The 24,417-nt window shown below is 47.4% G+C and overlaps 1 protein-coding gene and 1 pseudogene across 2 annotated transcripts in view; both read right to left on the bottom strand.

Annotated features, from left to right (window-relative positions):
- CLIC4 (chloride intracellular channel 4) overlaps nt 1-24,417 on the bottom strand; it is a 60,421-nt gene that overhangs the window by 18,993 nt on the left and 17,011 nt on the right. Inside the window, exons 1-2 of one of the 2 annotated variants that reach the window (XM_066638181.1) lie at nt 10,487-10,580; nt 5,329-5,438 (exon numbers count right to left, since the gene is read on the bottom strand). In XM_066638181.1, the coding sequence (XP_066494278.1) occupies nt 5,329-5,384 (56 nt within the window). In that variant the 5' untranslated portion in view covers nt 5,385-5,438; nt 10,487-10,580. Of the gene's footprint in view, nt 1-5,328; nt 5,439-10,486; nt 10,581-24,417 lie in introns of those variants that run through there. The other variant, XM_066638180.1, reaches the window with a different exon arrangement.
- LOC136661874 (5S ribosomal RNA) lies at nt 23,826-23,942 on the bottom strand (annotated as a pseudogene).

Consider the following 24,417-nt stretch of genomic DNA (forward strand, 5'->3'; position numbering starts at 1 on the left):
AGGGGACACACTTTCTTGGCATGGCTGCACCAGGCCAAACACACAAGATGAGCTCACAGCGAAGCCCAGCTGATGCAAATGAGGAGCTCATTTTAACACTAGGTACATCCAACAGAAGTGAAGGGCTGCACAAGCAGAGATTTGTTTTTAAACAGGAGAGAGTGTGAGTGCAAGGACTACAATTCAATCCAATGTTTAGCATTTGCAGGATAGAACTGAAATGGCTTTCTACTCCAATTTCCAGGGCTGGTTGCACTTGCCACAGAGGTGTCAAAGGGCAGAAAACAGCCCTTCAGCAAGAGAGAATCATGGCCAACGGTGGCTCACTGGAGTACCAGGAGTTCAGATTATATGCTCAACTTGACTCCGATTACCTAAGAGCACCTCAGGTCATATCCATGCAAATCGGCTGTAGAGGAGATGGGAAAATGGGAAATCCCAAGATAAGAATGACAGATAGAATTGTACCTGATCTAGAGCTCTGGCACAAATGGACATGAGTTATCACACCGCAGAAGAAGTTTTTCCCCCCTTCCCAAACCAGGAAGCGATACTGCCGCCTAGCAAACCAGTCCAAAGAGGTGGCAAACAGTTTGTGCTAGCCTATCTGCCTACACACCAGTGTGAGCCATGTGTGTACCACAGCCTGAAAGCATCAATTCTCATTTCATACAAGCGCATGCACACAGGAACCACACTAGCTGAGGCTCACTTGAAATTGTATCATAAGGTTCACCAGGCACCTCAGTGACAGTCAGGCCAGAGTTATAAAGGTCAACTTTAGGGGCAGGAAGGAAACATACAGTAAACTTACTGATGGGTGAACTCACCTGGTCCCAATCTGCAGTGGGTCTCAACTCACTCTAACTTGGCTTGATTTGGATCAGATGCCAGGGAGTTCCTCCAAGCCTTGCCCACAGCCACCCAGCTCTCAGTTCCACAAACTTATATAAGGGCACTAAATAAATGCTGGGCCTCAATAACAGACTGAATGAGGACCAAGCTGTAAGCAAAGTGTGAAGAGAAAAGGCTACTGTTGGGTGGCCTGTCTAGGGAGCTGGAGGTCAGCCCTTTCCACTGTGCCACCCTGGAGGGAGCCTGGCAGTGCAGCCCCCCTATCGTGTGACCTATAGAGGATTTCTAAGAGCCAGGGAGGCAGGGTGTGCAGGCTGCCCTAGGGGATATAACTGGGGCAGTGTCACACCCCCCCCCCCCACACACACAGCCATGCCACTTGGGAGCATTTTTGCATCCTATGACCACACACCAGTGTGTTGATGCACCCTAGGCTATCCGGCCTAGATAAAGTCTGGCTATACTATCAGGAAACTGCCGTTAGCTGGAGAGAGCAGCCTAGGAACTTCCTGTAAATGGGGGGGGGGGGGTGAAATCCGGCTTCAAGACCATCTCTCAAGGACACTGCACAAAGCTCCACTGGCTCCTGATCAGTTCAAGCACCATTCCAAATGTTGGTGCTTCTTTCTGAATCCCTGCACGACTTAGGCTCCTGGAGTGTGCCTGGATAACACTAGCAGATAATTTTTTGCCAGGTGCCCACCAAAGAGGCAAAGCCAGTAGAATCTGGGGAGTGGCATTGTGGGCTGTGCTACTCCCTCCATGTCATGCTCCCCACAGAGACTCACCTGATGCCACCTCTCAGTGTCATTCTGGAGCTAAAGCAACGACCTCCTTAATTTCTCTGGCCTTTTAAGTGACTGTTTTCAGCCACTGACCTTCTGTTGCATCACACTGTTTGGTTTTTATGCCATTTTTACTTCTTGGATTTTGATTTTTGAACCTGAGCTGCCCTCAGGTGCACATGAAGGGTACCAGACACCAGACAGTCAGTATTTCTTGTGGGAGCATCCTAGAGGCCTGAGAGATGCAGTTCTCCAACCAGTGGAGGCATGTCCCAATTCCTCCCCACCAGCACATAAGGATGGGTGGGAAAGAGACACGGCAGATACAGGAAGCAATCACTGAACCTGAGCCTCGACCCAGGCCCAATGGCAGACAGGCTGCAGCTCTGCTTGCAACAGAATTTTCTAAACCTGTGAATCCCACTTGGGAAGTACTGTTAGCTAAAAAGGAGAAGCCAGCAATTTAGAGCAGGGATTTGCAGACTGTCCACCCTAAAAGAACTCCCTCTGCTTCAATTTGTCTTCTGAGGAGACCCGTCCCCCCAACTACAGCAGTAGTTCCCAAACTGCGAACCATGGCAAACCACAGGTGGCCTTGTCCACCTGGCTTTCCCAGGTGCTGTCGTCTTAGATGGCAGTGCCCGGCAGAGACACGAATAATAGGCCAACGTGAAAGAAGGGCGTTGTGACCACGGTAAGCTTGGGAACCACTGTCCTATGGTATCGTTGCAGCTTAAACTCAAGTCTTGGGCTCCCCAGCACATGGACAGCACTATACTGTCAATCCTCATGAACCCAAGGCACTAGCGCATGGACTGGTAAGCAAGCATACAAGTGTTCCAGAATAGATGCCACTGATCTGCACCAAGAGCCTAGAGATGTTTGGACAAGTCCAGCTGGAAAACCACTGGCGCAGACGCATCAAGTAGCTCTCAAAAAATAGTCTAATCACAAGCGTGCCATGTCCTCTCGGACAAACTCAGCTCTGCACACAGCAACCCTGCTCTTGTCAACAAAATTTCTGAACACAAAGACAAGTGGCATTCCTGAAGAGGGAAAAGAATGAGGCCTCTGTGTTCAGTGACTTGCAGAGAGGCAGAAACCACGCGAGGACTTGGTGGGGAGGAAAAGGCTGGTGTGTCCCCATTTCATCCCTACATAGTTTTGCTGGTGTCCATAGCTACTAATAGAATTGAACTGGAAATATCTTCTGGTTAGCACAATGCTATATTTAACAAGGCTCGGCAAAGGGAAAATGAATGTCACCGAACAGTAAATTCAAAAGGTTAAGTTTTTCCTGTGCCCCAATGCTGCTTGCTTGAGAACTTCTGCAGCAGTTGCCTCTGCTTGGCTCCCCAAAAGTTCAGAGTTTGCATGTTAGTGAGAGTGACCACAAAAGGTCCATCAACGGAAGTTGAATGGCACTGAAGAGCAGATTCGGATTACCTTCTATATCACCCTGGTTCCCAAACCACGAGTCATGGTTGTCATGAATATGTACAGTTCAGGCCTAGTAGCATTGCAAGGCCTGAACCAAGCTAAAACAGTAACACAGAAGTGGCTTGCATTTCCTAGCTGCTAGGAATTTACAACTCAATGGAAGGTGATTATGTACCACCTAGGCAGCCAGAAAGACGCCCATCAAGGATGGAATGCAGCTGCAGATCTCCAGGGGGAGGGAACTGCTGAGACAGGGTCTTTGTTCCTTGTCTCTAGGTGAGAGAGGTGGTGGGTGCACATCCTGCCCCACCAGGACCATGTGGCCTCTTAGGTAACTGAGGATCTACAAAATAAGCTGACCCAGGTGAGAGTCAGAGATTAACAGAGTTAGCCAGTTAGCTTTGTTGTTTTATGCTGATATGTTTCCTAGAAGTTTTATGCCTCTAGCATTTGCTGCCTTTTGTAACTTTTTTGTAACCCTATGTACTTAATAAAGTAGAAAATCCTTTTACCATGTTGGTTCATTGTCTGTTGGGGACAAAGGTTCAGAATCCTGCCTAGCCGTTCAGCAAGCTACCAAACATCCTCATTGTGGACTAGGAACTTGAGGACTGAGACTTTAAGTAAAGAAAGTGCTCAGTGCCTACAAGGGATACAGTTAAGCCTAGAGGGTCTCAGTGTCCCTGGACTGAGGCACTGTCTTACAGGGTGGTGGCAGTACTACCAAACAGGGATCTTTGAGGGCTCTAGGGTTCAGAACCAACAACTCTGAGCACCCCAAAACCCTGGGAGTGTGAGACCAAGTGTACGACAGTGGTTACTCAAGGAGCTGCAGAATCCTTGTGATTTACCCCACCACCCTATACAATGTAGCCCTAATGGGGAACCACAGCCAACAGCCCAGTAGGTCAAGGCAGCCGCAAGTCAAAAAAGTTTGGGAACCACTGCCCTAAGATGCATATTCAGAGTTAGAGCAAATGTACAAACAGGATAAGTAGCCATATTAATTTAAGCAAGTGGTTCCCAAACAGTGCACCACAGTGCCCTAGGGCAGGGGTGTCCAAACATTTTGGCAGAGGGCCACATCATCTCTGGGGGGGGAAAAAGAATTAATTTACATTTAAAATTTGAATAAATTTACATAAATGAATATATTAGAGATGGAACTTATATGAATGAATGAAGGTCTTGCAGTAGCTCAAAGCCTATAAAAGGCCTTGCACAAAGCAAGGCCAGCCTTTTCTTCACTGCCACTGCTGCATCACAGACATGAAACAGCAAGTAGTGGAGGGAGCCTTCGTCCCACAGCTCAGGTAAGAGGCCGAACAGTTGCCCTCACACTGAGAGCAGTTGCGTCAAGCCAGCACAAGGTCCAGCAAGTCTGCGGAGCGTCAGTGGCTCACTGGAGACTGATGGCTCCCTGTGGGCCGGATTGGAAGCCCGTAAGTAGACCCTGAGTCAAGTTTGGGCACCCCTGCCCTGAGGCGCACTCAGAGTACCACAGGATGTCCCCAGCAACTCCCCACTCCCAGCTTTCCCACATGCAGCCATCTTGGCTAGCCAAGACTGTGCAAGATCTCATGCTAGTCTCACGAGATCTGTAACATGGCAGTGTCCTAACATGACACCAGGGAAGAAAGGCACTGGGAACAAATTTTGGAACCACTGATTTTAAGCAATTTTCTACAGTGCAAGTAATTTCTCCCAAAGACAAAATCATTTTCCTGAATGCTAGGCAGGTCACTTTTCAAAAGGGTACTATATTCTGTTAAAAAGCACTCTATTCCAGGTTTAATATTTGATTTTAAAGCAGCGAACTGTATCGCAGCAGTCTCTCCTTTGGAAAATATTTTGGGGCTGGGCTGTTATGGTATAGGATCTGCTACTGCCTTCTGTTGTACTATCCTGGTATGGTCAGCATGGCCAAGTTGAAGTTCACCCTGCACCATCTCTATCAGATGGTAAGTGGAAACTTACATTATCTGGCTAATAAATATAGGTGCAGGGTACATTCAGATTCTACTCTGCTTAGAATGTGGCTAATTTTCACCAAACTATAGCCAGAGAAAATGGATTTCAGGGGCATTCTACTAGCAGTAGGCATTTATGATTTAAAAAAAAAACTTCAAACCCCATTGTTAGATGCATCTCCGGCAAAAATGAGGACTCGCTAGAATCAAGAGCCCTGCTGAGGAAAGCCTTACACTTGAAACCCTCAAACACATCTAAGGAAATGCATGTTTCCTACCTTTTCAAGTCGACCGTCGTAACACTAAATACCACTCCCTTGAGCCAAAGGATCATGAAGAGTCTCTGAGAAAAGGGGCAGTTCCCTATGCTCTCCCCATCACTGCCAGCCTGTGAAGAACAGAAAAAAGAAAGACATGAGCTGTCGTGGACTGGACGTGTAGATCTGTCGCCCATTACCTGAACAGGCGGCTCACAAGCAGAGGACCCTCACATTCCTGGCTTGGAGATGGGTGAACAAAAGAGGGGCGTCTTGCCTGTGCGTGGCAAGGTTCGTCAAATGGAAGCATGAGAACATCAGCACTGCCTTTCAGAATGGAATTCTCCGTCGCCGTCAGTAAATCAAACAGGTTGATTAAGCTCTCGTCTAGCAGGCGATGCCTGCTAATGCGCAGCAAGAATTTAAAAGCCAGGCAAGATGGCAGAGTGATGCGTACAGAGATCTTACACCAGGCCAGTGAAATGACTTGCTAAACCAGACACCTCACTCAATAATATACATAATATTAATATGTATATAGCACTTTTCAACAATGTACAGTGGGCCCTTAGTATCCACAGAGGATCGTAACTGAGGACCCCAATATCTGAAGAACCCCCCCACAGATACCAGAATCTGTGGATGCCGGAGTCCCCGATAAAGGAGCCATGGTCGTAGCACATCTTGTCCGATCTTAGAAGCTAAGCAGAGTCAGGTCTGGTTAGTACTTGGATGGGAGACGCCCTGGGAATATCAGGTGCTGTAGGCTTATACCATAGTCTTTCGAGACTGAAGGTTGCCAACCAGCTGGGCCCACTCCACTGGCCTCCCAGGACTTCAGAACACCTCCAGAAGCAACAGGAAGCTGCTTCCTACTGCATCCAGGAGGAATTCTGAGACATGGAGGGGCATCTGCAGTGTTCAAGCCTGCAGGTGCCAAGCCTGTGGATCTGTTGGGCCCACTGTAATTCACAAAGCAGTTAACACAGTAAAAAAATCAATCAACGGTTCCCTGTCCCCAAAGTGCTCACAGGCTAAAAAGAGATGCAAACGAGACACATGCAACAGCCACCAAAAAAGACACCATGCTGGGGTAAAGAGCAACAGTTGCTCTCCCCCGCTAAATATAAGAGGAGCACCACTTTGAAAGGTGCCTCTTTGCCCAGGCCCAACAAGCCTCCCACTTTTGCCACCTGCCTGAAACAGCAAAACAGACGCATCAGGCACCTGGCAAGTCACAATACATGGCTAGAGGGCTTTGCAGAGCTGGGTAGGCCACAAACTGTGCACAACTCCCTACACACGGAACTGCAGCGTTCTGTAGAACACGCAGCAATAAGTTCACAGAAGCCATTGCTTCTTTCCTTCAGATCACGACGTTCGCGATGTCACTGCACCCTGACACAGGCGAGGCTTGCGAGCAAATGTGGTAACATCTGCAGCTTGCGCTGGGTACAGCCTCCTCAGTATCACGCCATAGACTCTCACCTCAGGGCCTCAGAGGCAAAGGCGGCTTCAGTCACGCACTTTGCAAGCTCAAAGTCATGAGAGTTCATGTGCAACACTGGGAGTGGCACATTCAGAACGAGGAGGCAGATAAGCAAAGCTGCAACCCAGGGTGCTTCCTGATGCTGTCTCAAGCCCACCTCCTCTGTGCTACAAAAAAAAACTTCAAACCTGTACCATCCTCCTCACGCAGCACTGTCAAAGTTGGACATGTGGGACTTCTGGTTTTATGTACAGCGCATTTGCACTATGCCTGTAAATCAGTGGTTCTCAAACTTTCAGGGAGAGCTGGAGAGCCGGGAAGTTCTTGCGGGAGCGGTGGGAGGCTGCGATCCCCAGGATCGTGTCACTAAGGGGGCTGCAGGGACTGGGATGTACTCACCAGTCCCTGCAGCAGCCTCCCGGGGGTGCGGGGAACCCTGTGCAACCATCTGCAGGGCTCCCCTGCCTGCTAGAAGCGAAAGTGAAGTGATCACGCTCTGCCTCCGCAAAACCAGAAGTGGAGTACACTTTCACTTTTAGAAGGGTGGGGAGCCCTACAGAGGGTCGCGCAGGGCTCCCCACGCCCCCGGGAGGCTGCTGCAGGGACTGGTGAGTACATTCCAGTCCCTAAAGCCCCCTTAGTAACGTGACTCTGGGTATCGCGTCGCTGCCTCCCCCCAGCCCCCACCTCTTAAGGGGGCAGAGGCCAGGGCGACGCAATGCCCCAGTTTGAAAAACCCTGATGTAAATGGAACCAGAAGTCCCACACTTTGAGAGTAGTGCCCGAGGAGTGTAGTAAGGAGGGGAACTGCCTGCCTCTCGCTCCAGTGACCAGGAAGCAAATCACTTGCATTGGCAGCCGACTGGAGGACAGTGGCAGGCTTGGGGTGAACAGCACCCCGAATCTGCCACCACCTTTGCATTCTGCCCCGGTGCAATTTGCATTAGATGACCTTGTGGATGGGCTGGCCTTGCTCACGTTTCATTTGCCACGTGTCATTTCCCAGTCACTGGGCACGTCCAGATTTTAACTCTGGAGCTGAAAGTGTGTGATGGGGTAGAAGAATGACACGTAGCCAGCTTAGCGCCAGAGTGCAAGGTCACGAGCGCGAGGCAGCTACAGTTGATTGCAATTGCAAACAATTATTTTTTTTACCTTTTCGGCCACAAAACACAGGGGCAGCTTTTCCACTCCAGGAAGACACGAAGGGGGTAGTTATCTTAATGTTTTGCACATGTTAACATGATCTGCAGAGCATCTCTGGAATGTGAAACTTTTTAAGTGGAATAGTTCTACCAAGCACACTTCCAAAATAGTTTCAGAATGGCACAGCACCAAAGCAAAACTCTGTCTTCCAGCCCCGCTGAAGAATGGCCTGTACTGGAACAGGAAGACTGCAAGGTTTCGTTACCTGAAGACTCTGGACGGAGCATTCCAACAAGCTACATTAGAAGAATGCACAAAACAGAAAGCTGTCCATCAGATTTGTTGCGCTGCACAAGGATTGCAACCTTCAGAAATTCTACTATGAAAACCCTTATGGCAATACTCAATATGGACCTATTTTTGTAAGAAACATATAGAACACCTCTAGGGAGCTAGAGAGGATTACTGTAAGCATCCTTTTCTTAGTGCCCACATACCCAGGAAGATGCTTGCTAAAGGAAAAGGCAGACGAGATGCTTGAAGGGGGCTGCTACAGTCATTTTCCCTACTCCTAACCCAAGGACAACTTTTCAAAATAAAAACCTACATGGAGTGAGTGCCTGAATTTAACAACTGCACAGTTCAGAAGGTGTGGAAATGCCATCTCTCACTAGAACAACAAAACCAAACATAATCTAGAAAGCCTAGTTTCAAATGCAGTCTCCAAAAAGCCAAACCTTGGTGTGCTTGCACTCTAAAAGTATTTTCCTATTTGTATTCCCCCAACCCAGTTCAAGCTATTTTGAGCATACACTGCAAGAAGAATGTCGCGGGAATGCCAAGAAAAGTTTGGCTTCCGCACTCAGAGAGGATTCTGCTGTGCAACTGCTTGCGTTCACAAGAGCCATTTTTGCAGGACTGCATGCTTCTGCACCAGAGACAGAGACCACGCACGACTGTGGCCAACGAAAGGCTTGTTTGCACCGGTTTGTAAAGGGGGTCTCTAAAGAAGAAAACCCTTCTAAAGAAGGGCCAAAGGTGAACTAACAAAAAGCACAGAAACTTGGCAGCCCCAAGTCATTTCGGTGAGCCTTTAAAATTCTCAGATGCTTCGAACCAACTGCGTGTTGCAACATTTGTGGATAATAAGAGGATTCTGGAGGGGTTTCGGGAAAGGCGTGCTTGTTTATGAGCAATCCTAGATGTGGATGTTAAATTGTGGCATAACCACAAGATAAACCTTGAGCAATAATGTTAACCCCATTTTCTAGAATGCTTTATGACTAAAGAGGGCTGCATTACACCCATTTAGGCAGTTAGCAACAAAGCTATTTCCCCCCACTTTGTATCTCACTTATCTGAATCAGCAGAGATCTTTCATTGAAGAAAAACACCTCTGCAGACTCTGATATCTGCAGACATCCCTCAAGTCCAGAATCCACTCGCTTCCATTGTTTAGTCAACCCTACCCACCTACCATCAACTCACATGAGTTAGCACAAAGGGCACCTCCTTGCTGTACTCAAGCAATATGGGGCTAAATTACTGATGAGTAGCCAAGAGACTCCTGCAGTTATATGGGTTGGGTCCAAGTCCAACCCAATCACTTGGGTAGTGATTTTCAACCAGCGTGCCGTGGCAGGTCTGCTCTGGGACTTTGGAGCACTAAAACCACTGAAAAACTCCTCTGGGTTCTGCAGCTCTGATTCTAAGGCAGTTGTCTAGTAACAGCAGAAATGGCAGAGGAAGAGAGACAGATAATTCATTACTATAGACCAGCCATTTTCAACCACTGTGCCGTGGCACACTGGTGTGCCGCGGGAATTTGGGAGAGGGTCATTTATCAATAGGACCATTGGTGGATGTGAGCCCCCATTGACAGCACAGTGTGCCTTGTCAATTGTCAAAAAGCTGGTGGTGTACCTTGACCATTTTAGTGCCTTGCCAGTGAGCCGCGAGATGAAAAAGAGATTGAAAATCGCTGCTACAGACAGTTGCCCTAGAATCCGGAAGCAAGAGGCAAAGACCCACAGTTGGCAGCGTGCCATGAAAAGCACAGAAAATTGCTGCCTTAAATGCTTCCCCGCCCTCACAACTGATCCTCCCAGTTCATGATTACTTGCACCCATGGCATCAGAAGCACACCCAGTCATTGCCTTTGCACAATAATTCAAAAGCTACTTCCACACCTTCCATTGTTGGAGCATGTTTTCAACCCACACTTGTATGAGGTTTTGCTTTGGCCAGAATGTGGCATTATGGAGCCCACGTCAACCCTGCCATGATGGCCTCTCGTCGTGACATCCTGCTACCTGCTTTATCCCCAAAACGCCACCAAAGCTCACAGCAGTCATTTCACAAACAAATGCAATTCTCTGTAAAGGTTCAAACACAAACTACAACTCAGAAGAGCTTCGGAAGACAGATCTGCACTAAGGCCCAACCCACCACTATGGTTTCACCCCATTTCTCATACTCCCTGGCACTACTTTTAACTCTCACTTGCACATATCACAAGCCCTTGGCTAGAGGTGTATGACTCACATTTTAGAATCACTCTCCTGCTTTCCCAACTGCATCAAGAAGGAAAAAAAGCTGAGCATTAGGAAATCTGGGACATTTGGGTGCTCACTCTGAAGGCATTGCCCTGGTCAGTTCACCACGCCACCCACTTTTCAATTGCTAGCTCAGTTAGAAATGCTGCTTTCATCATGGGATCAAAATGTTTAGCATTTCCAACAAGGCAGGGAGGGAGTGCCAAGGCATTCGACAAAAGGGGTGGAAAATATTTTGAGTGTTGAATCGAACCCATTTTAAGGCAGATAACAGACTCGGAATTTTAGACTTGCCACTCAACAGCAAACCAAACAGCGTAGCCAAATGAACTGAGACAGGCAACAGACCCCAAAATCAAGAAGTGCATCACTGCAAAAACTCCCCTGCTGATTCAGAGCACCAAATCATGGGCGCTGCCAGTGTCTAGCTGTCCTGGGATAGACCATCCTAAGTAGTGATGTGCTAAGGGTTCAGGTGGCAAGGCCATTTTTTAAGGGGCCTGAACTCAGCCAAAGCTACAGTTCTCCACGATTACACCATTCTTCAAGGACTCCTAAAAGCTTCACAGTAAGGGCCAAGCAAGACATGATGGGAAGCAGATTGCGGCCCCTGCACATTTCTGTCCAGGGTCGCAGATACCACCCTTTCTCTTCCCTTGAGAGAAAGAGGAACACCCTCTCTTGCCTGAAGTCTCCGAGCGAAAACAGGAGAACTGGAATGTCTGGTGACAAGGGAAAACATTGACACAGTGGGCATAACAGAAACCTGGTGGAATGTGGAAAATCAGTGGGATACCGCAATCCCAGGCTATAAACTCTACAGGAGAGACAGGGAGGGGCATGTTGGAGGTGGGATGGCCATTTATGTTAAGGAAGGGATAGAATCCAGCAAAGTAGATTGAAGGTGGGTGACTCCGTAGAATCTCTATGGGTTAAATTACCAGGCCTGAGGAGTGATGTAATACTGGGGGCGCACTCTCATCCTCCAGGCCAGAAACTGGAAGGGGACCTTGAAATGAGGAAACAGATCAGGGAGGTGACAAGGAGGGACAGGGTTGTAATCATGGGGGACTTCAATTATCCTCATATTTACTGCGTCAATTTGTGTTCTGGAAACGAAAAGGAGATCAGATTCCTTGACATGCTAAATGACTGTGCCTTAGAGCAGCTAGTCATGGAGCCCACCAGAGGACAGGTGACTCTGGATTTAACATTGTGCAGTACTCAGGAACTGGTTAGAGATGTCAATGTTACTGAGCCATTGGGGAACAGTGATCATGCTGCGATCTGTTTCGACATGCACGTCGGGGGAAGAATACACAAATCTCTCACAAAAACCCTTGAGGTCCTCTCCTGGATTGAGACCTGGTTGAAGACCAGGAAACAGAGAGTGGGTGTCAATGGGCTACTTTCACAATGGAGAGAGGTGAAAAGCGGTATGCCCCAAGGATCTTCATAAATGACCTGGAGACAGGGGTGAGCAGTGAGGTGGCAAAGTTTGCAGACAACATCAAACTTTTCTGAGTGGTGAAGACCAGAAGTGATTGTGAGGAGCTCCAGAAGGATCTCTCCAAACTGGCAGAATGGGCAGCAAAATGGTAGATGCGTTTCAATGTCAGTAAGTGTAAGGTCATGCACATTGGGGCAAAAAAACAAAAACTTCACATATAGGCTAATGGGTTCGGAGTTGTCTGTGACAGATCAGGAGAGAGATCTTGTGGGGGTAGACAGGTAAATGAAAGTGTTGACCAAATATGCAACGGCAGTAAAGAAGTCCAATTCTATGCTTGTGATCATTAGGAAAGGTATTGAGAACAAAACAGTTAATATTATAATGCTGTTGTACAAATCAATGGTAAGGCCACACCTGGAGTATTGTCCAGTTCTGGTTGCCGCATCCCAAAAAGGACATAGTGGAAATGGAAAAGGTGCAAAAGAAAACGTCTAAGATGATTACTGGGCTGGGGCACCTTCCTTATGAGGAAAGTCTATGGCATTTGGGCCTCTTCAGCCTAGAAAAGAGGCGCCTGAGGGGGGACATGATAGGGACATACAAAATCATGCAGGCATGGACAGAGTGGATAGAGAGATGCTCTTTACACTCTCATATAACACCAGAACCAGGGGACATCCACTAAAATTAAGTGTTGGGAGAGTTAGGACAGACAAAAGAAAATATTTCTTTATTCAGCGTGTGGTTGGTCTGTGGAACTCCTTGCCACAGGATGTGGTGATGGCATCTGGCCTGGATGCCTTTAAAAGGGGATTGGACAAGTTTCTGGAGGAAAAATCCATTACGGGTTACAAGCCATGATGTGTAAGCCACCTCCTGATTTTAGAAATGGGTTATGTCAGATGCAAGGGAGGGCACCAGAATGCAGTTCTCTTGCTGTCTTGTGCGCTCCCTGGGGCATTTGGTGGGCCACTGTGAGATCCAGGAAGCTGGGCTAGAGGAGCCTATGGCCTGATCCAGTGGGGCTGTTCTTATGTTCTTAAGGTGATAGGAGAGACAGGACATGCTGTCAAGGCACTGGGGCAGTCCATACAGGCTGCCCTTTCAGAAGCACCACTTCTGCCAAGGTGTCATTTTGCAGAGCACCTCTCAGCTGCTGAGTGATGCCTCTGCAGAAGCAGCACTGCTGAAAGAGCAGCCCACATGATATTTGGATGCTCCCATAGCTTGAAAGTATGATCAAGATTTGCATAATTTTCTCTTCATTCATTTGCAGGTAATGAGTTTCTATGTAACTTATATGCAACTATGCAAATGTTTATTTCTGGTCATCGTCTGTTTAATGTGCGACTTCCTGCTCAATGACATCACTTCAGGCCCTCAGTAGACTCCATGAATGCTGTTTGGTCCACCGCATGATACAAGTTTGACACCTCTGATCTAAATAATAAAACTGAAGATTAGTTTTGTTATTTTTGTACAAACGATTCTGGAATGGAAGCATCAGGTTTCCCCAGGAGAAGCATTCTTTATAAGAATCTAACATGCCTTTTAAAGCTTCTGCATTTCTAGAGACTAGTTATCTAGGAGGGTCGGCCCATTCATGAGGTCAGCTGAAGCAGTCGCCTCAGGTAGCAGATTAGTATCCACCTCCATCTACCCTCTTGACTGCACTGTTCCTCCTCCTACTATTCCCTGGACTGGACTAGGAAAACAAGGGTGGGATAGAAAAGCAATTGTGATGTGCTACAATGTTGGAGAGTAGTAGGAAGAGCAGGTGCCAGAAGTCCTGGGCCAGCTTTGCTCTCCAGTACTAAAAATCAAGCTGTATGGAATGCTGAATCCCATGTAGTTTCTCCCTAGCTTTTAAAAAAAGTTAGCCACAAGGCTGCCTGTAGCCTGAGTAAGGGGTAGTCTTCTTCAGACATCAGCTGGCATTTGGAAAGCAGGTTGTCCTCTCAGCCAGTATGCTACTGTAGGTGCTGCTGAGATCCATACATCATTCATATGGAGGCATGCGGGAAAAGTCAATGAGAGCAGTGCTTTTTAACAGAAAAAATAAATCACTGGACAGAACACTTTCTGAGTGCCCTTATAGTTTCTGCAGCTGCACAGTCTTAAGAAACACAACATGATGTATATTCATTTATCAGGCTGCAAACACTGAAGGCAGGATAGGTGCAGCATACAAAAATACCAAGGGGGTGGTAGGCTCTCTGCTGCCTAAATTCTTAACTGCACACAAGCTGGAGCATCATCATAAACTACATCAGAAAGCAGCTTCCAATCAGATCAGTTTGAGCTCCCAGACCTGGTCCTGCTCAGAAGCCAGGACTGCTCCTGGGTTGCAAATAATGTGGATATGCTTTGAACTCTTCCGACATCTGAGTCAGAGGGATCTGGGCTGTGTGTGGCAGTCTGCTGTTGACAGCCAAAATGCAGCACCAACCTTCCCTCTCTCTCACTTTGGCCCTCTGCCCAAATAGCCAGGCCATTGGTCAACAGAGCTCTGAAGATCAAAGTTCGTGACAGATGAGGTGAGTCTTGCAAACACCTCAAAGGACTCTGCTGTAGAGCACAAAATGGAAGCTGAAAGGTTAGAAGAGAAGTCCAGCCCTCCTGGCTGACCAGCGGACACAAAAGATGCCCGAGTTTCAGTTCTGCACAAATCCGTCTCATGACAGAGTTAACTGCTCATCCCCATTTGGTTCCAAATCTGAAATGAGAGCTAGCTCCAAACACAGGAGCTCAGTCAGCACACATTCACACAACCCACTTCTCAGGTCTGATTGCTTGACCAGGTCAGCCGTGACAAACACTGCGTGAAGAGGCAGGAGACATCACCCCAACAGCTTTTTCAATCAGGGAAAGCCGTTTTCATAGGAGCGATCGTGATCAGAGTAACACAGGCTCCTAAAAGCACCTTCCAGAAAAGGGGGTGAGAGATTTGAAGCTGGTGACAAAAGGGACTCCCCCACCCCACACCAAATTTCTCAACTCAACTGTCACTCCAAAGTGGATCTCCCCATTTCAAAAAGGACTGAAAAGAAACACGTCTCTGCGCAGAAAGTCTAGTTTGGCCCTCAAAAAGCCACAGCTTGAGATCCAGAAATGGAACCCTTTTCAACTGCTCCCCATTATCATGGGGTACAGACACCTGCTATCCATGCACAGATAACCATTTAGGAAGAAGGGAATGTCCTATGGTCATGTTAGCCCCACGCTAATGTTCTTACCTAACTTTTCCAAACAGTTGCAAACAAAAGGAATTCATTTCGTTTTCCCAGCCAAGACATCTCATTCCACCAGCACCCTCCTCCCTCCCTCCCCTCCACTCCTCACCATCAATCCACACCAGGCACGCAGCACACTGCTCCACCACCAAAGTGCAGTGACCAAGGAGGGCTGAGCTGGCAGACCACCCCAGGCACACCATCACTGGACCTGTCCAAGCCAGGCTGACAAACCACAGAAGGCCCGGGCACGGAGCTGCACTTCTGCTTAACAGTTTTCTCCATTACTAAACTGACAATTCAGTGTGTCAATTTTCAACGTTTTTCTTCTCATGGCATACACACCTCAATGTCCTACTTGGACTCCTCCTGTCCTACTTGGACTCATGGCATACACACCTCAATGTCCTACTTGGACTACTCCTGTCCTACTTGGACTTTGGAAACCCTGCAATATTTGCTGGGGAGGAAGGATGAGCATGCTGCTGCAGGGAAGGGAACAACTTTTCCAACTTACTTGGGGGGGGGGGGTCATGAAATCAGAAATTATTTTTTCCCATTACTTACAGGACTTTGAAGCCTCAGGGAGGGCTGCAGAGGGGATGGCAGGCTCCCTGGACCCTCCAGAGGAGCACAGTGACCTCCAGTAAGTTGGAAAAACCCTCCCCTTCCCAGCAGAAGGTCAACTGTCCCTATCATGCTGCTGCCGATTTCTGGGCCATTCCCCTTAAAGGGTTCTTAAAGGGTCGCAACCCACCAGTTTGGGAACTCCTAGTCTACTCTCTAGTCACATCTTGTGATGTCACTTCCAGGAAACTCTTTCGGGTTCTATGGCTCTATTTCTAAGGCAACGTGTGTAGTAACCAGTTGTCTGTCCAGCTCCGCAGGCAGAGGAACAGACAACTCATTACGACAAATGGTTGCCCTAGAAACAGAGCCGCAGAACCGGAAGAGTTTTCAGCAATTTCCAACTGCTGTAAAGTCCCAGAGCACACCTGCAGATCTTACACAGCACACCCGTGTGCCATGGAACAGTGGTTGAAAATAACCAATTTAGAGACACGGAAGGTATGAGCAGAACACGAATGGGTGATGAGGTTGTGGGAACTGACCATTAAAAGGTGTGCAAACAAAGCGCTGCAATCCCAAACACATCCAGTCTGGAAGAGCCCCAAGAGAATTTGATAACCCTTTTTAGGAAAAGCAATTGTTCAAATCTGTTTTAACAACGACATGAGTTTATTCCTAGTTTTCTAAAGTAGGATTGTTAAGTGGGCATTAAACTGGTTTTGTTTAGCTCAAACAGAATGGGAATAGAGGGCTGACATGGTAAGCCCGTGAGCATCTTCCTTAGCTTAAATCAGGGCTCTCCAAACCCCAGACTGCAGGCTAGATCCAGGGTCTGGAAAAAGCCCTCCACCCATGAGTGGCGCTTACCATTCTACAACCCTGCGCTCAGATCCACTTGAAAGAAACACTGCCACGGCAGAACAGTAAGCGCTGCTTGGGAAGGGGAGGGTTTTTCCAGGACACAGCGGTTTCCAGTTTGGAGACCGCTAACTTAAATGATATCTCAGATAGGGGTCAGATGCAGCATGACTGCAAAGTTATCCATTGACAATCTGGTGGGAGATTAATGGGACTCTGGCCCACACTACAGGTCACAAGACCTGGTTCACAAGACCATAGTGGAAATGGAAAAGGTGCAAAAGAGAGCAACTAAGATGATTACGGGGCTGGGGCACCTTCCTTATGAGGAAAAGCTACGGCGTTCGGGCCTCTTCAGCCTAGAAAAGAGGCGCCTCAGGGGGGACATGATTGAGACATACAAATTATGCAGGGGATGGACAGAGTGGATAGGGAGATGCTCTTTACACTCTCACATAACACCAGAACCAGGGGACATCCACTAAAATGGAGTGTTGGGAGAGTTAGAACAGACAAAAGAAAATATTTCTTTACTCAGCGTGTGGTCGGTCTGTGGAACTCCTTGCCACAGGATGTGGTGATGGCACCTGGCCTGGACGCCTTTAAAAGGGGATTGGACAAGTTTCTGGAGGAAAAATCCATTACAGGGTACAAGCCATGATGTGTATGCGCAACCTCCTGATTTTAGAAATGGGTTATGTCAGAATGCCAGATGCAAGGGAGGGCACCAGGATGAGGTCTCTTGTTATCTGGTATGCTCCCTGGGGCATTTGGTGGGCCGCTGTGAGATACAGGAAGCTGGACTAGAAGGGCCTATGGCCTGATCCAGTGGGGCTGTTCTTATGTTCTTATGTTCCCAAATCATTTTTGGGAACTGCACAGACACATTTTTGAAACACTCCGTCTCATGCTTAAAAAGCTTTCACTCAAAAAAGCAGAGAAAAGTTAGAGCTCAGCTTCTGATTGCTATAGTCACCCATGCCTCTAATATAGCAGAGAAGAGCTTTATAGCTCTGTTCCCCTTCCTGTTCCCAACCTCCACCCTTTCCCAAACAAATACTTGCTAAATAAAAAATAAAATATGTATAACAATCAAACGGGGTTGCATCAAATCAGGGAAACATCTGATTCACCCTGCTTGCCATGAACTGCAGAAGCTCTTGTGCTGGTGTCTCATTCTGACCGAACAAAATAGTATTTTGACTTGTGCCACAAAAGCAAGAGAGATTCCATTCCAACAGAACCTGTTGCTGGATGTGTAGTTGCTTCATTCAATCATATTCCCTCTCTTCTCCTCCTCCACTTTGTTAAGACCTGGCAAACGACGCTCTGCAAAGATTCACTCTGAGCGCCTGCGAGCGAAAAGCAGATTTATTACAAAAACCAAATGGGGCACCACAACAAAGGCGACGCCATTGTGCTGGACACGACGGCAGAAAGCACCAATGCACGGAGTTATGGAAGAACAAAAGGACTCTGTGCAATGAAAGAGTCACGTTTGACATTCTCCATTTCTCACAGTGTAGTGCAACACAAACATACAGACTTCACTGACGTTTATCTTCAAGCACAGATGCTTCCAATGAATAGCTGCTCCGTGAGACCAAAACGAGAAATTATTTGCTATCTGGTTAAAAAAAATTAGCAAAATGATCACTTATTTCACCTACCTAGGAAATTTTGATATGTTAAAAAAAAAATTTTTGTTCTGCTTTTAAACAAAGTTCTCTATACGTAGTTGACAAAACAAAGGAATAAGATGGTTCCTCAACCCAAAGAGGCTTAAACTAAAAAGAGCCAAAGGAAGTAAAGCAAAACAGGAAAACATGCAAAATATACACAGAGCAGCACAGAATTATCCAGTGACCAGCTGGGAAATTCAGATTGCCTTTCAGCTCCATCACCAACTGCACAGCTCCAACCCCACTGTGAAGCCACAGTGAGCTGAAAGGCTGAACTACACAAACCACAGTCTCTCTCTCATGCTACCCAAAACAGCGGCTCCTAATCAGGTACCTGGTGGGATACAATTTTTATTTCTAACACACTTCATGCCAAAATACTGTACCATAGATAAAAGTTTGATTGAGCCAAGCTGTGCAGCCTCACTTTCCAGCTGCTCTGAAGGGGTGATAAAAGCATCAAAGGCAGGCCAGACAAGATCTTAAGGGGGACACAGAACCCTCCCTAGACGCAACAGAGTCACTTCATTGACCAAACTGCTCGATACTGTAAATGTTGCCATCAAATACTCAGAGCCAACAAACAGCCACCTTTTAGCAAACCAAAAGTGGAACAGGCGATCACAGAGTGCTCTCCGACTGCATTTTGGGATGGAGAGCTAGGTCAAGTCCCCTAACTCAGCTCTGAGACCCACTGGGTGGTCCTGGACATTGCTTTTGCATATATGAACACCCCACCTCCTCGCATCCTAAATCATGGCCCAGCCTACAAGCTTAGCAGAAGTCCTACAGCTCTTCAGCGTCGATGTGTGTCTGTAGCCCTTGGAGGCTGTATTTGACTGCCATCCAAAGCCACATTCATACAGGGCACCACAACAGTTGTCTAGAATCTTTGTTGCCAAGCTCAAGATAAAACACTGCAGTGTGCCAAGCTGGAAGATTACCAAACTGCACCATTGGCTGCCTGATCTCAAGTTTGGGTTATATTTAAAGATCGCTTCGGATTCAGAGTTACACATTACCAAGGGGAGGGGGACTGAAGAGCTATTGTCCAAGAACTTTGCCTCTTTGGAGCTAGTTAGTACAATATGTGCTTTGGCAGGAGCCCTCATCCCATGGCTTCCACCTGGCCTCAGTACAAAGACCGCAGAAGCCAGGCAAACGCATATTAGAAAGGAAGGAATATTTCTCCCTAAGAACATAACATAAGAACATAAGAACAGCCCCGCTGGATCAGGCCATAGGCCCATCTAGTCCAGCTTCCTGTATCTCACAGCGGCCCACCAAATGCCCCAGGGAGCACACCAGACAACAAGAGACCTGCAAGGCTTCCTGGGAATTGTAGTTAAGAACATAAGAACAGCCCCACTGGATCAGGCCATAGGCCCATCTAGTCCAGCTTCCTGTATCTCACAGCGGCCCACCAAATGCCCCAGGGAGCACACCAGATAACAAGAGACCTCATCCTGGTGCCCTCCCTTGCATCTGACATAGCCCATTTCTAAAATTAGGAGGTTGCGCATACACATCATGGCTTGTACCCAGTAATGGATTTTTCCTCCAGACGTTTGTCCAATCCCCTTTTAAAGGCGTCCAGGCCAGTCGCCATCACCACATCCTGTGGCAAGGAGTTCCACAGACCAACCACACGCTGAGTAAAGAAATATTTTCTCTTGTCTGTTCTAACTCTCCCAACACTCAATTTAAAGTGTCAGCTGGATTCCCAGAACGTTCAAGTTGGAAGGCATGTAGTCCAACCCACTACTAAGTGTAGGTAACTGCTAGAGCATTTGACAGGTAGACATCCAGCCCCTGCTTGAAAACCTTCTCAGCATCTCCATTACTCACTTGGCACTCAAGATGTGCACAGTTTAAGCCAAGGGGTGTTATACACAAGGCCCACAGGCTGGATGCAGCCCCTGGAAGCTCTTTATCCGGCCCCTGTGATATCTGGGCTGTCCCAATGCTGCCCTTTTAGCAGCACTGCTTCTGCCAAGGCTCTGGGAAGGAGGCCTCAGAAGGCAAGGAACATTAAGGGGTAAGGGGCAGACCAAGAGGAGTGAGAGACAGAGATGCTGCTGAGAGGCTGGGGGAGCCCAATTATCATGCATGCTGCCTTTTCAGCAGCTCCGCCTCTGCTAAACACCTCTTCGGAGAGCACTCTCAGCTACAAAGTTGTAAAGTGACGCGGCGTTGCTAGAAGTGCGGCATGTGTGATAATTGGGCTCTCCCATATCTCAAAAATATGATCAAGATTTGCACATTTTCTCTTCTGTCATTTGTGGCTAATGAGTTTCTATGTGAGAACCAAGTGCTCATTTCTGGCCATCATCTGCTCAATGACATCACTTCAGTTAGCCCCAGTTAGCATCAGACTCAGTCAGCACCATTAATTCTATTCGGCCCACTACATGAAACATGTTTGTCATCCCTGGTTTAAGATCAAGAACCTTTCCATTCTAAGCATGTTAATCTCAAGAACAGACCCATCTGGCTGGATTATTAAAGGCGTTTTAAAGACCCAGGCTGATTTACAACAAGGTGCTCACACACAAAACAGCCGAGTCATTTGGGCCAGTATTACCTGCTATCCTCACCTTAGCCCTGAACTGTTAGGGCCAGGGCAAAAGCCAAGTGCTTTCCTACAGGCTGAAAAGGTAAGGTATGAAAATTAAGGATGTAAACTAATCCACTAGCTGCCTGGAGCAGACAAAATCTAAACTGAATTTCACTACAGCCCAGAGATTCTCAAATGGATTAGGTCAGTGATTTTCAACCAGTGTGCGGTGAAAGGTCCACAGGCGCGCCTTAGGAGTTTGGAGCACAGCAGTTGAAAATTGCTGGAAAACTCTTCTGGCTTTCGCAGCTCTGTTTCTAGGGCAACTGTCTGTAGTAACAAATTGTCTGTCCTTCTCCCTCCACCAGCTGAGGGACAGACTGCTTCTTAGAGCCATCACTGCCTGACCTACACCTGTTCCTTGTATGTGCGTCACCAGGGTCTCTGATCAAGGAAGTCTTAGAGGTTTTTGGCAGCATACCACACTCCCAAAGGCATGGCCAAGACTGTGCCAGCCTAGAGGCACTGAACATAGGCAGGACTGCTGAAGAGGTTCATGCTTCCCACCCTCTATGCCAACAGTGATTTTTGGAAATGGTTTTGCACACAGATGGCAGAGTATGGAGAGTTCTGAGGAACTAGTTAGGAGAAGTCATTCTCTCAGGGAACTGTCTTGGCCACTGCTTTCCAAATCCACTAGAGGCGTATGACCAACTGCAGCAAGTATTCGTTCCCGAGACAAGTCTGAGGCTTTCCATCACTCTTCCTTTCCATCACTTGTGAACGCGTCCACATTGACTGGCCCAGAGAGCCAGCTGCTATTTCCCTACTATATTGACTTCTACAGAACTGGGAGACACAGTTATGATTGCAAGAACAGGGTCAACAGGCTTCCCCCTTCACAACATCTTAGAAGCCAGCAGAACTAACGCCATTGTAGAATTAATGGGCAGACACAGAGACACTCCTGTGTGCCAGAGGAGGGGAAGAAACTACTTTGCATCTCAGGCTTAAGTCTCGCCACTAATATGAGGCTCACCGAGCTGTCCTTGCCAAGGCAGTACGTCAACCCAACCTATTTAGCTTCACAGTCCCTCGGAGGGAAAAGGTAATCTTTTGGCTGCCAAAAACCACTCCAGACATAACTCATTCCTGCCTCTGATTCCCAGTAAAGTCTGCTCCCTGTAACAAACTTTCCCCAATTCCAAAATCTAAAGTACAGAACAAACTCTGGACACCAAAGCTGGCCAGGAATGAGCATTCCAGGGAAGAGTCTGAAGTCCACCCAGTAGCAAAGAGGGCTCTCATTATGGCCTCTTGAAGAGTTGCAGATGCAACTTCACTCCAGGCTAGATTCCTAAATTTAGCTTGCGCCTAATATGGATGTCAAGTCCAGAACAGACGGCCTCTTCCTCTCTCCACCTAAGGAAACTTCCGTGCCCTTTGTTTAGCCAACAAAGCAAGGATTAAGTGATGCCTTTAGAGGGAAGCAGTACAGTTGCCTGAAATGACAAGGGGGCGGATTTATTCTTGGTATAAACAAGTAGTTTTCAATGTGCAACTGGTGGCTGCTCGGGAGAGAAGTTTTTAAAACTATAGGCCAGCATTTCTCAAACTGTTAGTCAGAACTCACTAGCTGGGTTACAAGACCATTTCGGGTGGGTTCCCATTCATTTCAATGTGAATTTTATTTTTAATACATTAGACTTGATGCCACCTTGGTATGTGATGGCATTGGGGAAAATAAGACAGATCTGTAGAACAGGCTCATATGCCTATAGTTTTAACAATGATAATTAATGGGGCTTCCTCCCGGGTAAGTGAGGATAGGGTTGCAGCTTTTGAGATTTTTGTGGATATTCCTTAAACATCAGCAACTGCTTAGAAGGGTTAGGAGGGTTCTTTATTTTAAATATATATTTTAACTCATCCTTATTGTAGATTTTTAATTTACTTTCTCTCTTAAATTTTATTTCATTGTATGGGGGGGGTGTTAATTTTCCTGCTTGATGTCACTTCCGACCATGACATCACTTTCAGGTTAATGACATCACTTCCGGTGGATCCCAACAGATAGACATTCTAAAAAGTGGGTCCCGGTGCTAAAAAGTTTGAGAACCACTTCATAGGCTAATCCCTTTCCCTGACAGCAACTGTTACCCTACACATGCCCAATCTCGTCTGATCTCGGAAGCTAAGCAGGGTCAGGCTGAAGGTTGCCAACCAATCCCTTTCCCTCCTCCATGCCAGTGGTCAAGGTTCCGGAGCACCTCTCTCAGTGGTCCTTAGGCTAACAGGAGGGGTTCCAAAATTTACTGCGGTCACAGCACCCTTCTTTTGTGGTGGCCTCTTCCCAGCTCTCCCGGGCACCATCATCTTGGACCACGCAAGATCTTGCACAATCCAAGAAGGATGCATCCAAGAAAGCTGGGAAGATCCCACCGGGGACATTCCATGGTACTCCTGTGAGTTTGCCATGGCACCCTCAGGTGCCGCAGAAGACAGTTTGGGAACTACAGGGTTAACAGAGATGTAGTCAAGGAAGATCTGTTTCCAGGGCAAAGGCAGCTCCCTAACAGAAGCAGAATGATGAGCTGCCCAAGAGCATAAGTTTTTAAATCTCCATTTTAGGAAGTTAACTTTTCCTTGACAAAACATTGTGGTGGCCCAGTGAGGAGACCCAGACTAGTGAGGAGACATCCAGACCCACAGGGCATTTCAATGCATCCACAAGGTTCCTAAAACCAATTTTCTAGCCCTTGTTACAAAAGCCTGAAAATATAGCCAAACATTAGAGTGACAGAAAAGCAAGTAAGGCGCAGCCTCTGTTGGTTGCTTTTCAACTCATGGTTGGTTGGCAACCTTCAGTCTCGAAAGACTATGGTATAAGCCTACAGCACCTGGTATTCCCAAGCGGTCTCCCATCCAAGTAATAACCAGACCTGACCCTGCTTAGCTTCCGAGATCATGGTATAAGCCTACAGCACCCGGTATTCCCAGGCGGCCTCCCATCCAAGTACTAACCAGGTCTGACCCTGCTTAGCTTCCGAGATCAGATGAGATCGGGCATGTGCAGGGTAACAGTTGCTGTGTTGGGGTTGACTCTGTTTCACAGAAGTTATGCAATGGCAAAGTCAGGTCTTGATCCAAAGTTCAGCACTTTGAAGACTTTCTGCTTTCAATGAGAAACAGAGGTGCTACTGGATTGCACCCAGTGAATGCTAGGCAAGCCCCGTGTGCCTGATGGAACTGCTGGCTAGCCTCTACAATGGACCACTGCAGTACACTATGTAGGGCTACTTCTAGAGTAAGCCTCTGGTGTCTTGTAAGCCACTCTGAGTGGCTGAAAATCACCAGCTTAGGAGTAGCAGCATCTACTCAATGAATGCTATTACCTGGGTGAGTGAGATGGCAAGCCCCAAGTTCAAGGGGACAGCAACAACAACAACAACAGTATTTGTTCAAGGGGACAGCAAAACCTATGTTGAAACATCCAGGTCTCTGAACTGGTCCGTGGTGCGCTGGGATTATCAATCTGGGCACAGAGGCAGCAGTATGGAATGGTAA

Source organism: Tiliqua scincoides, chromosome 10 (assembly GCF_035046505.1).
Source record: "Tiliqua scincoides isolate rTilSci1 chromosome 10, rTilSci1.hap2, whole genome shotgun sequence".
Classification (NCBI taxonomy): Eukaryota; Metazoa; Chordata; class Lepidosauria; order Squamata; family Scincidae; genus Tiliqua; species Tiliqua scincoides.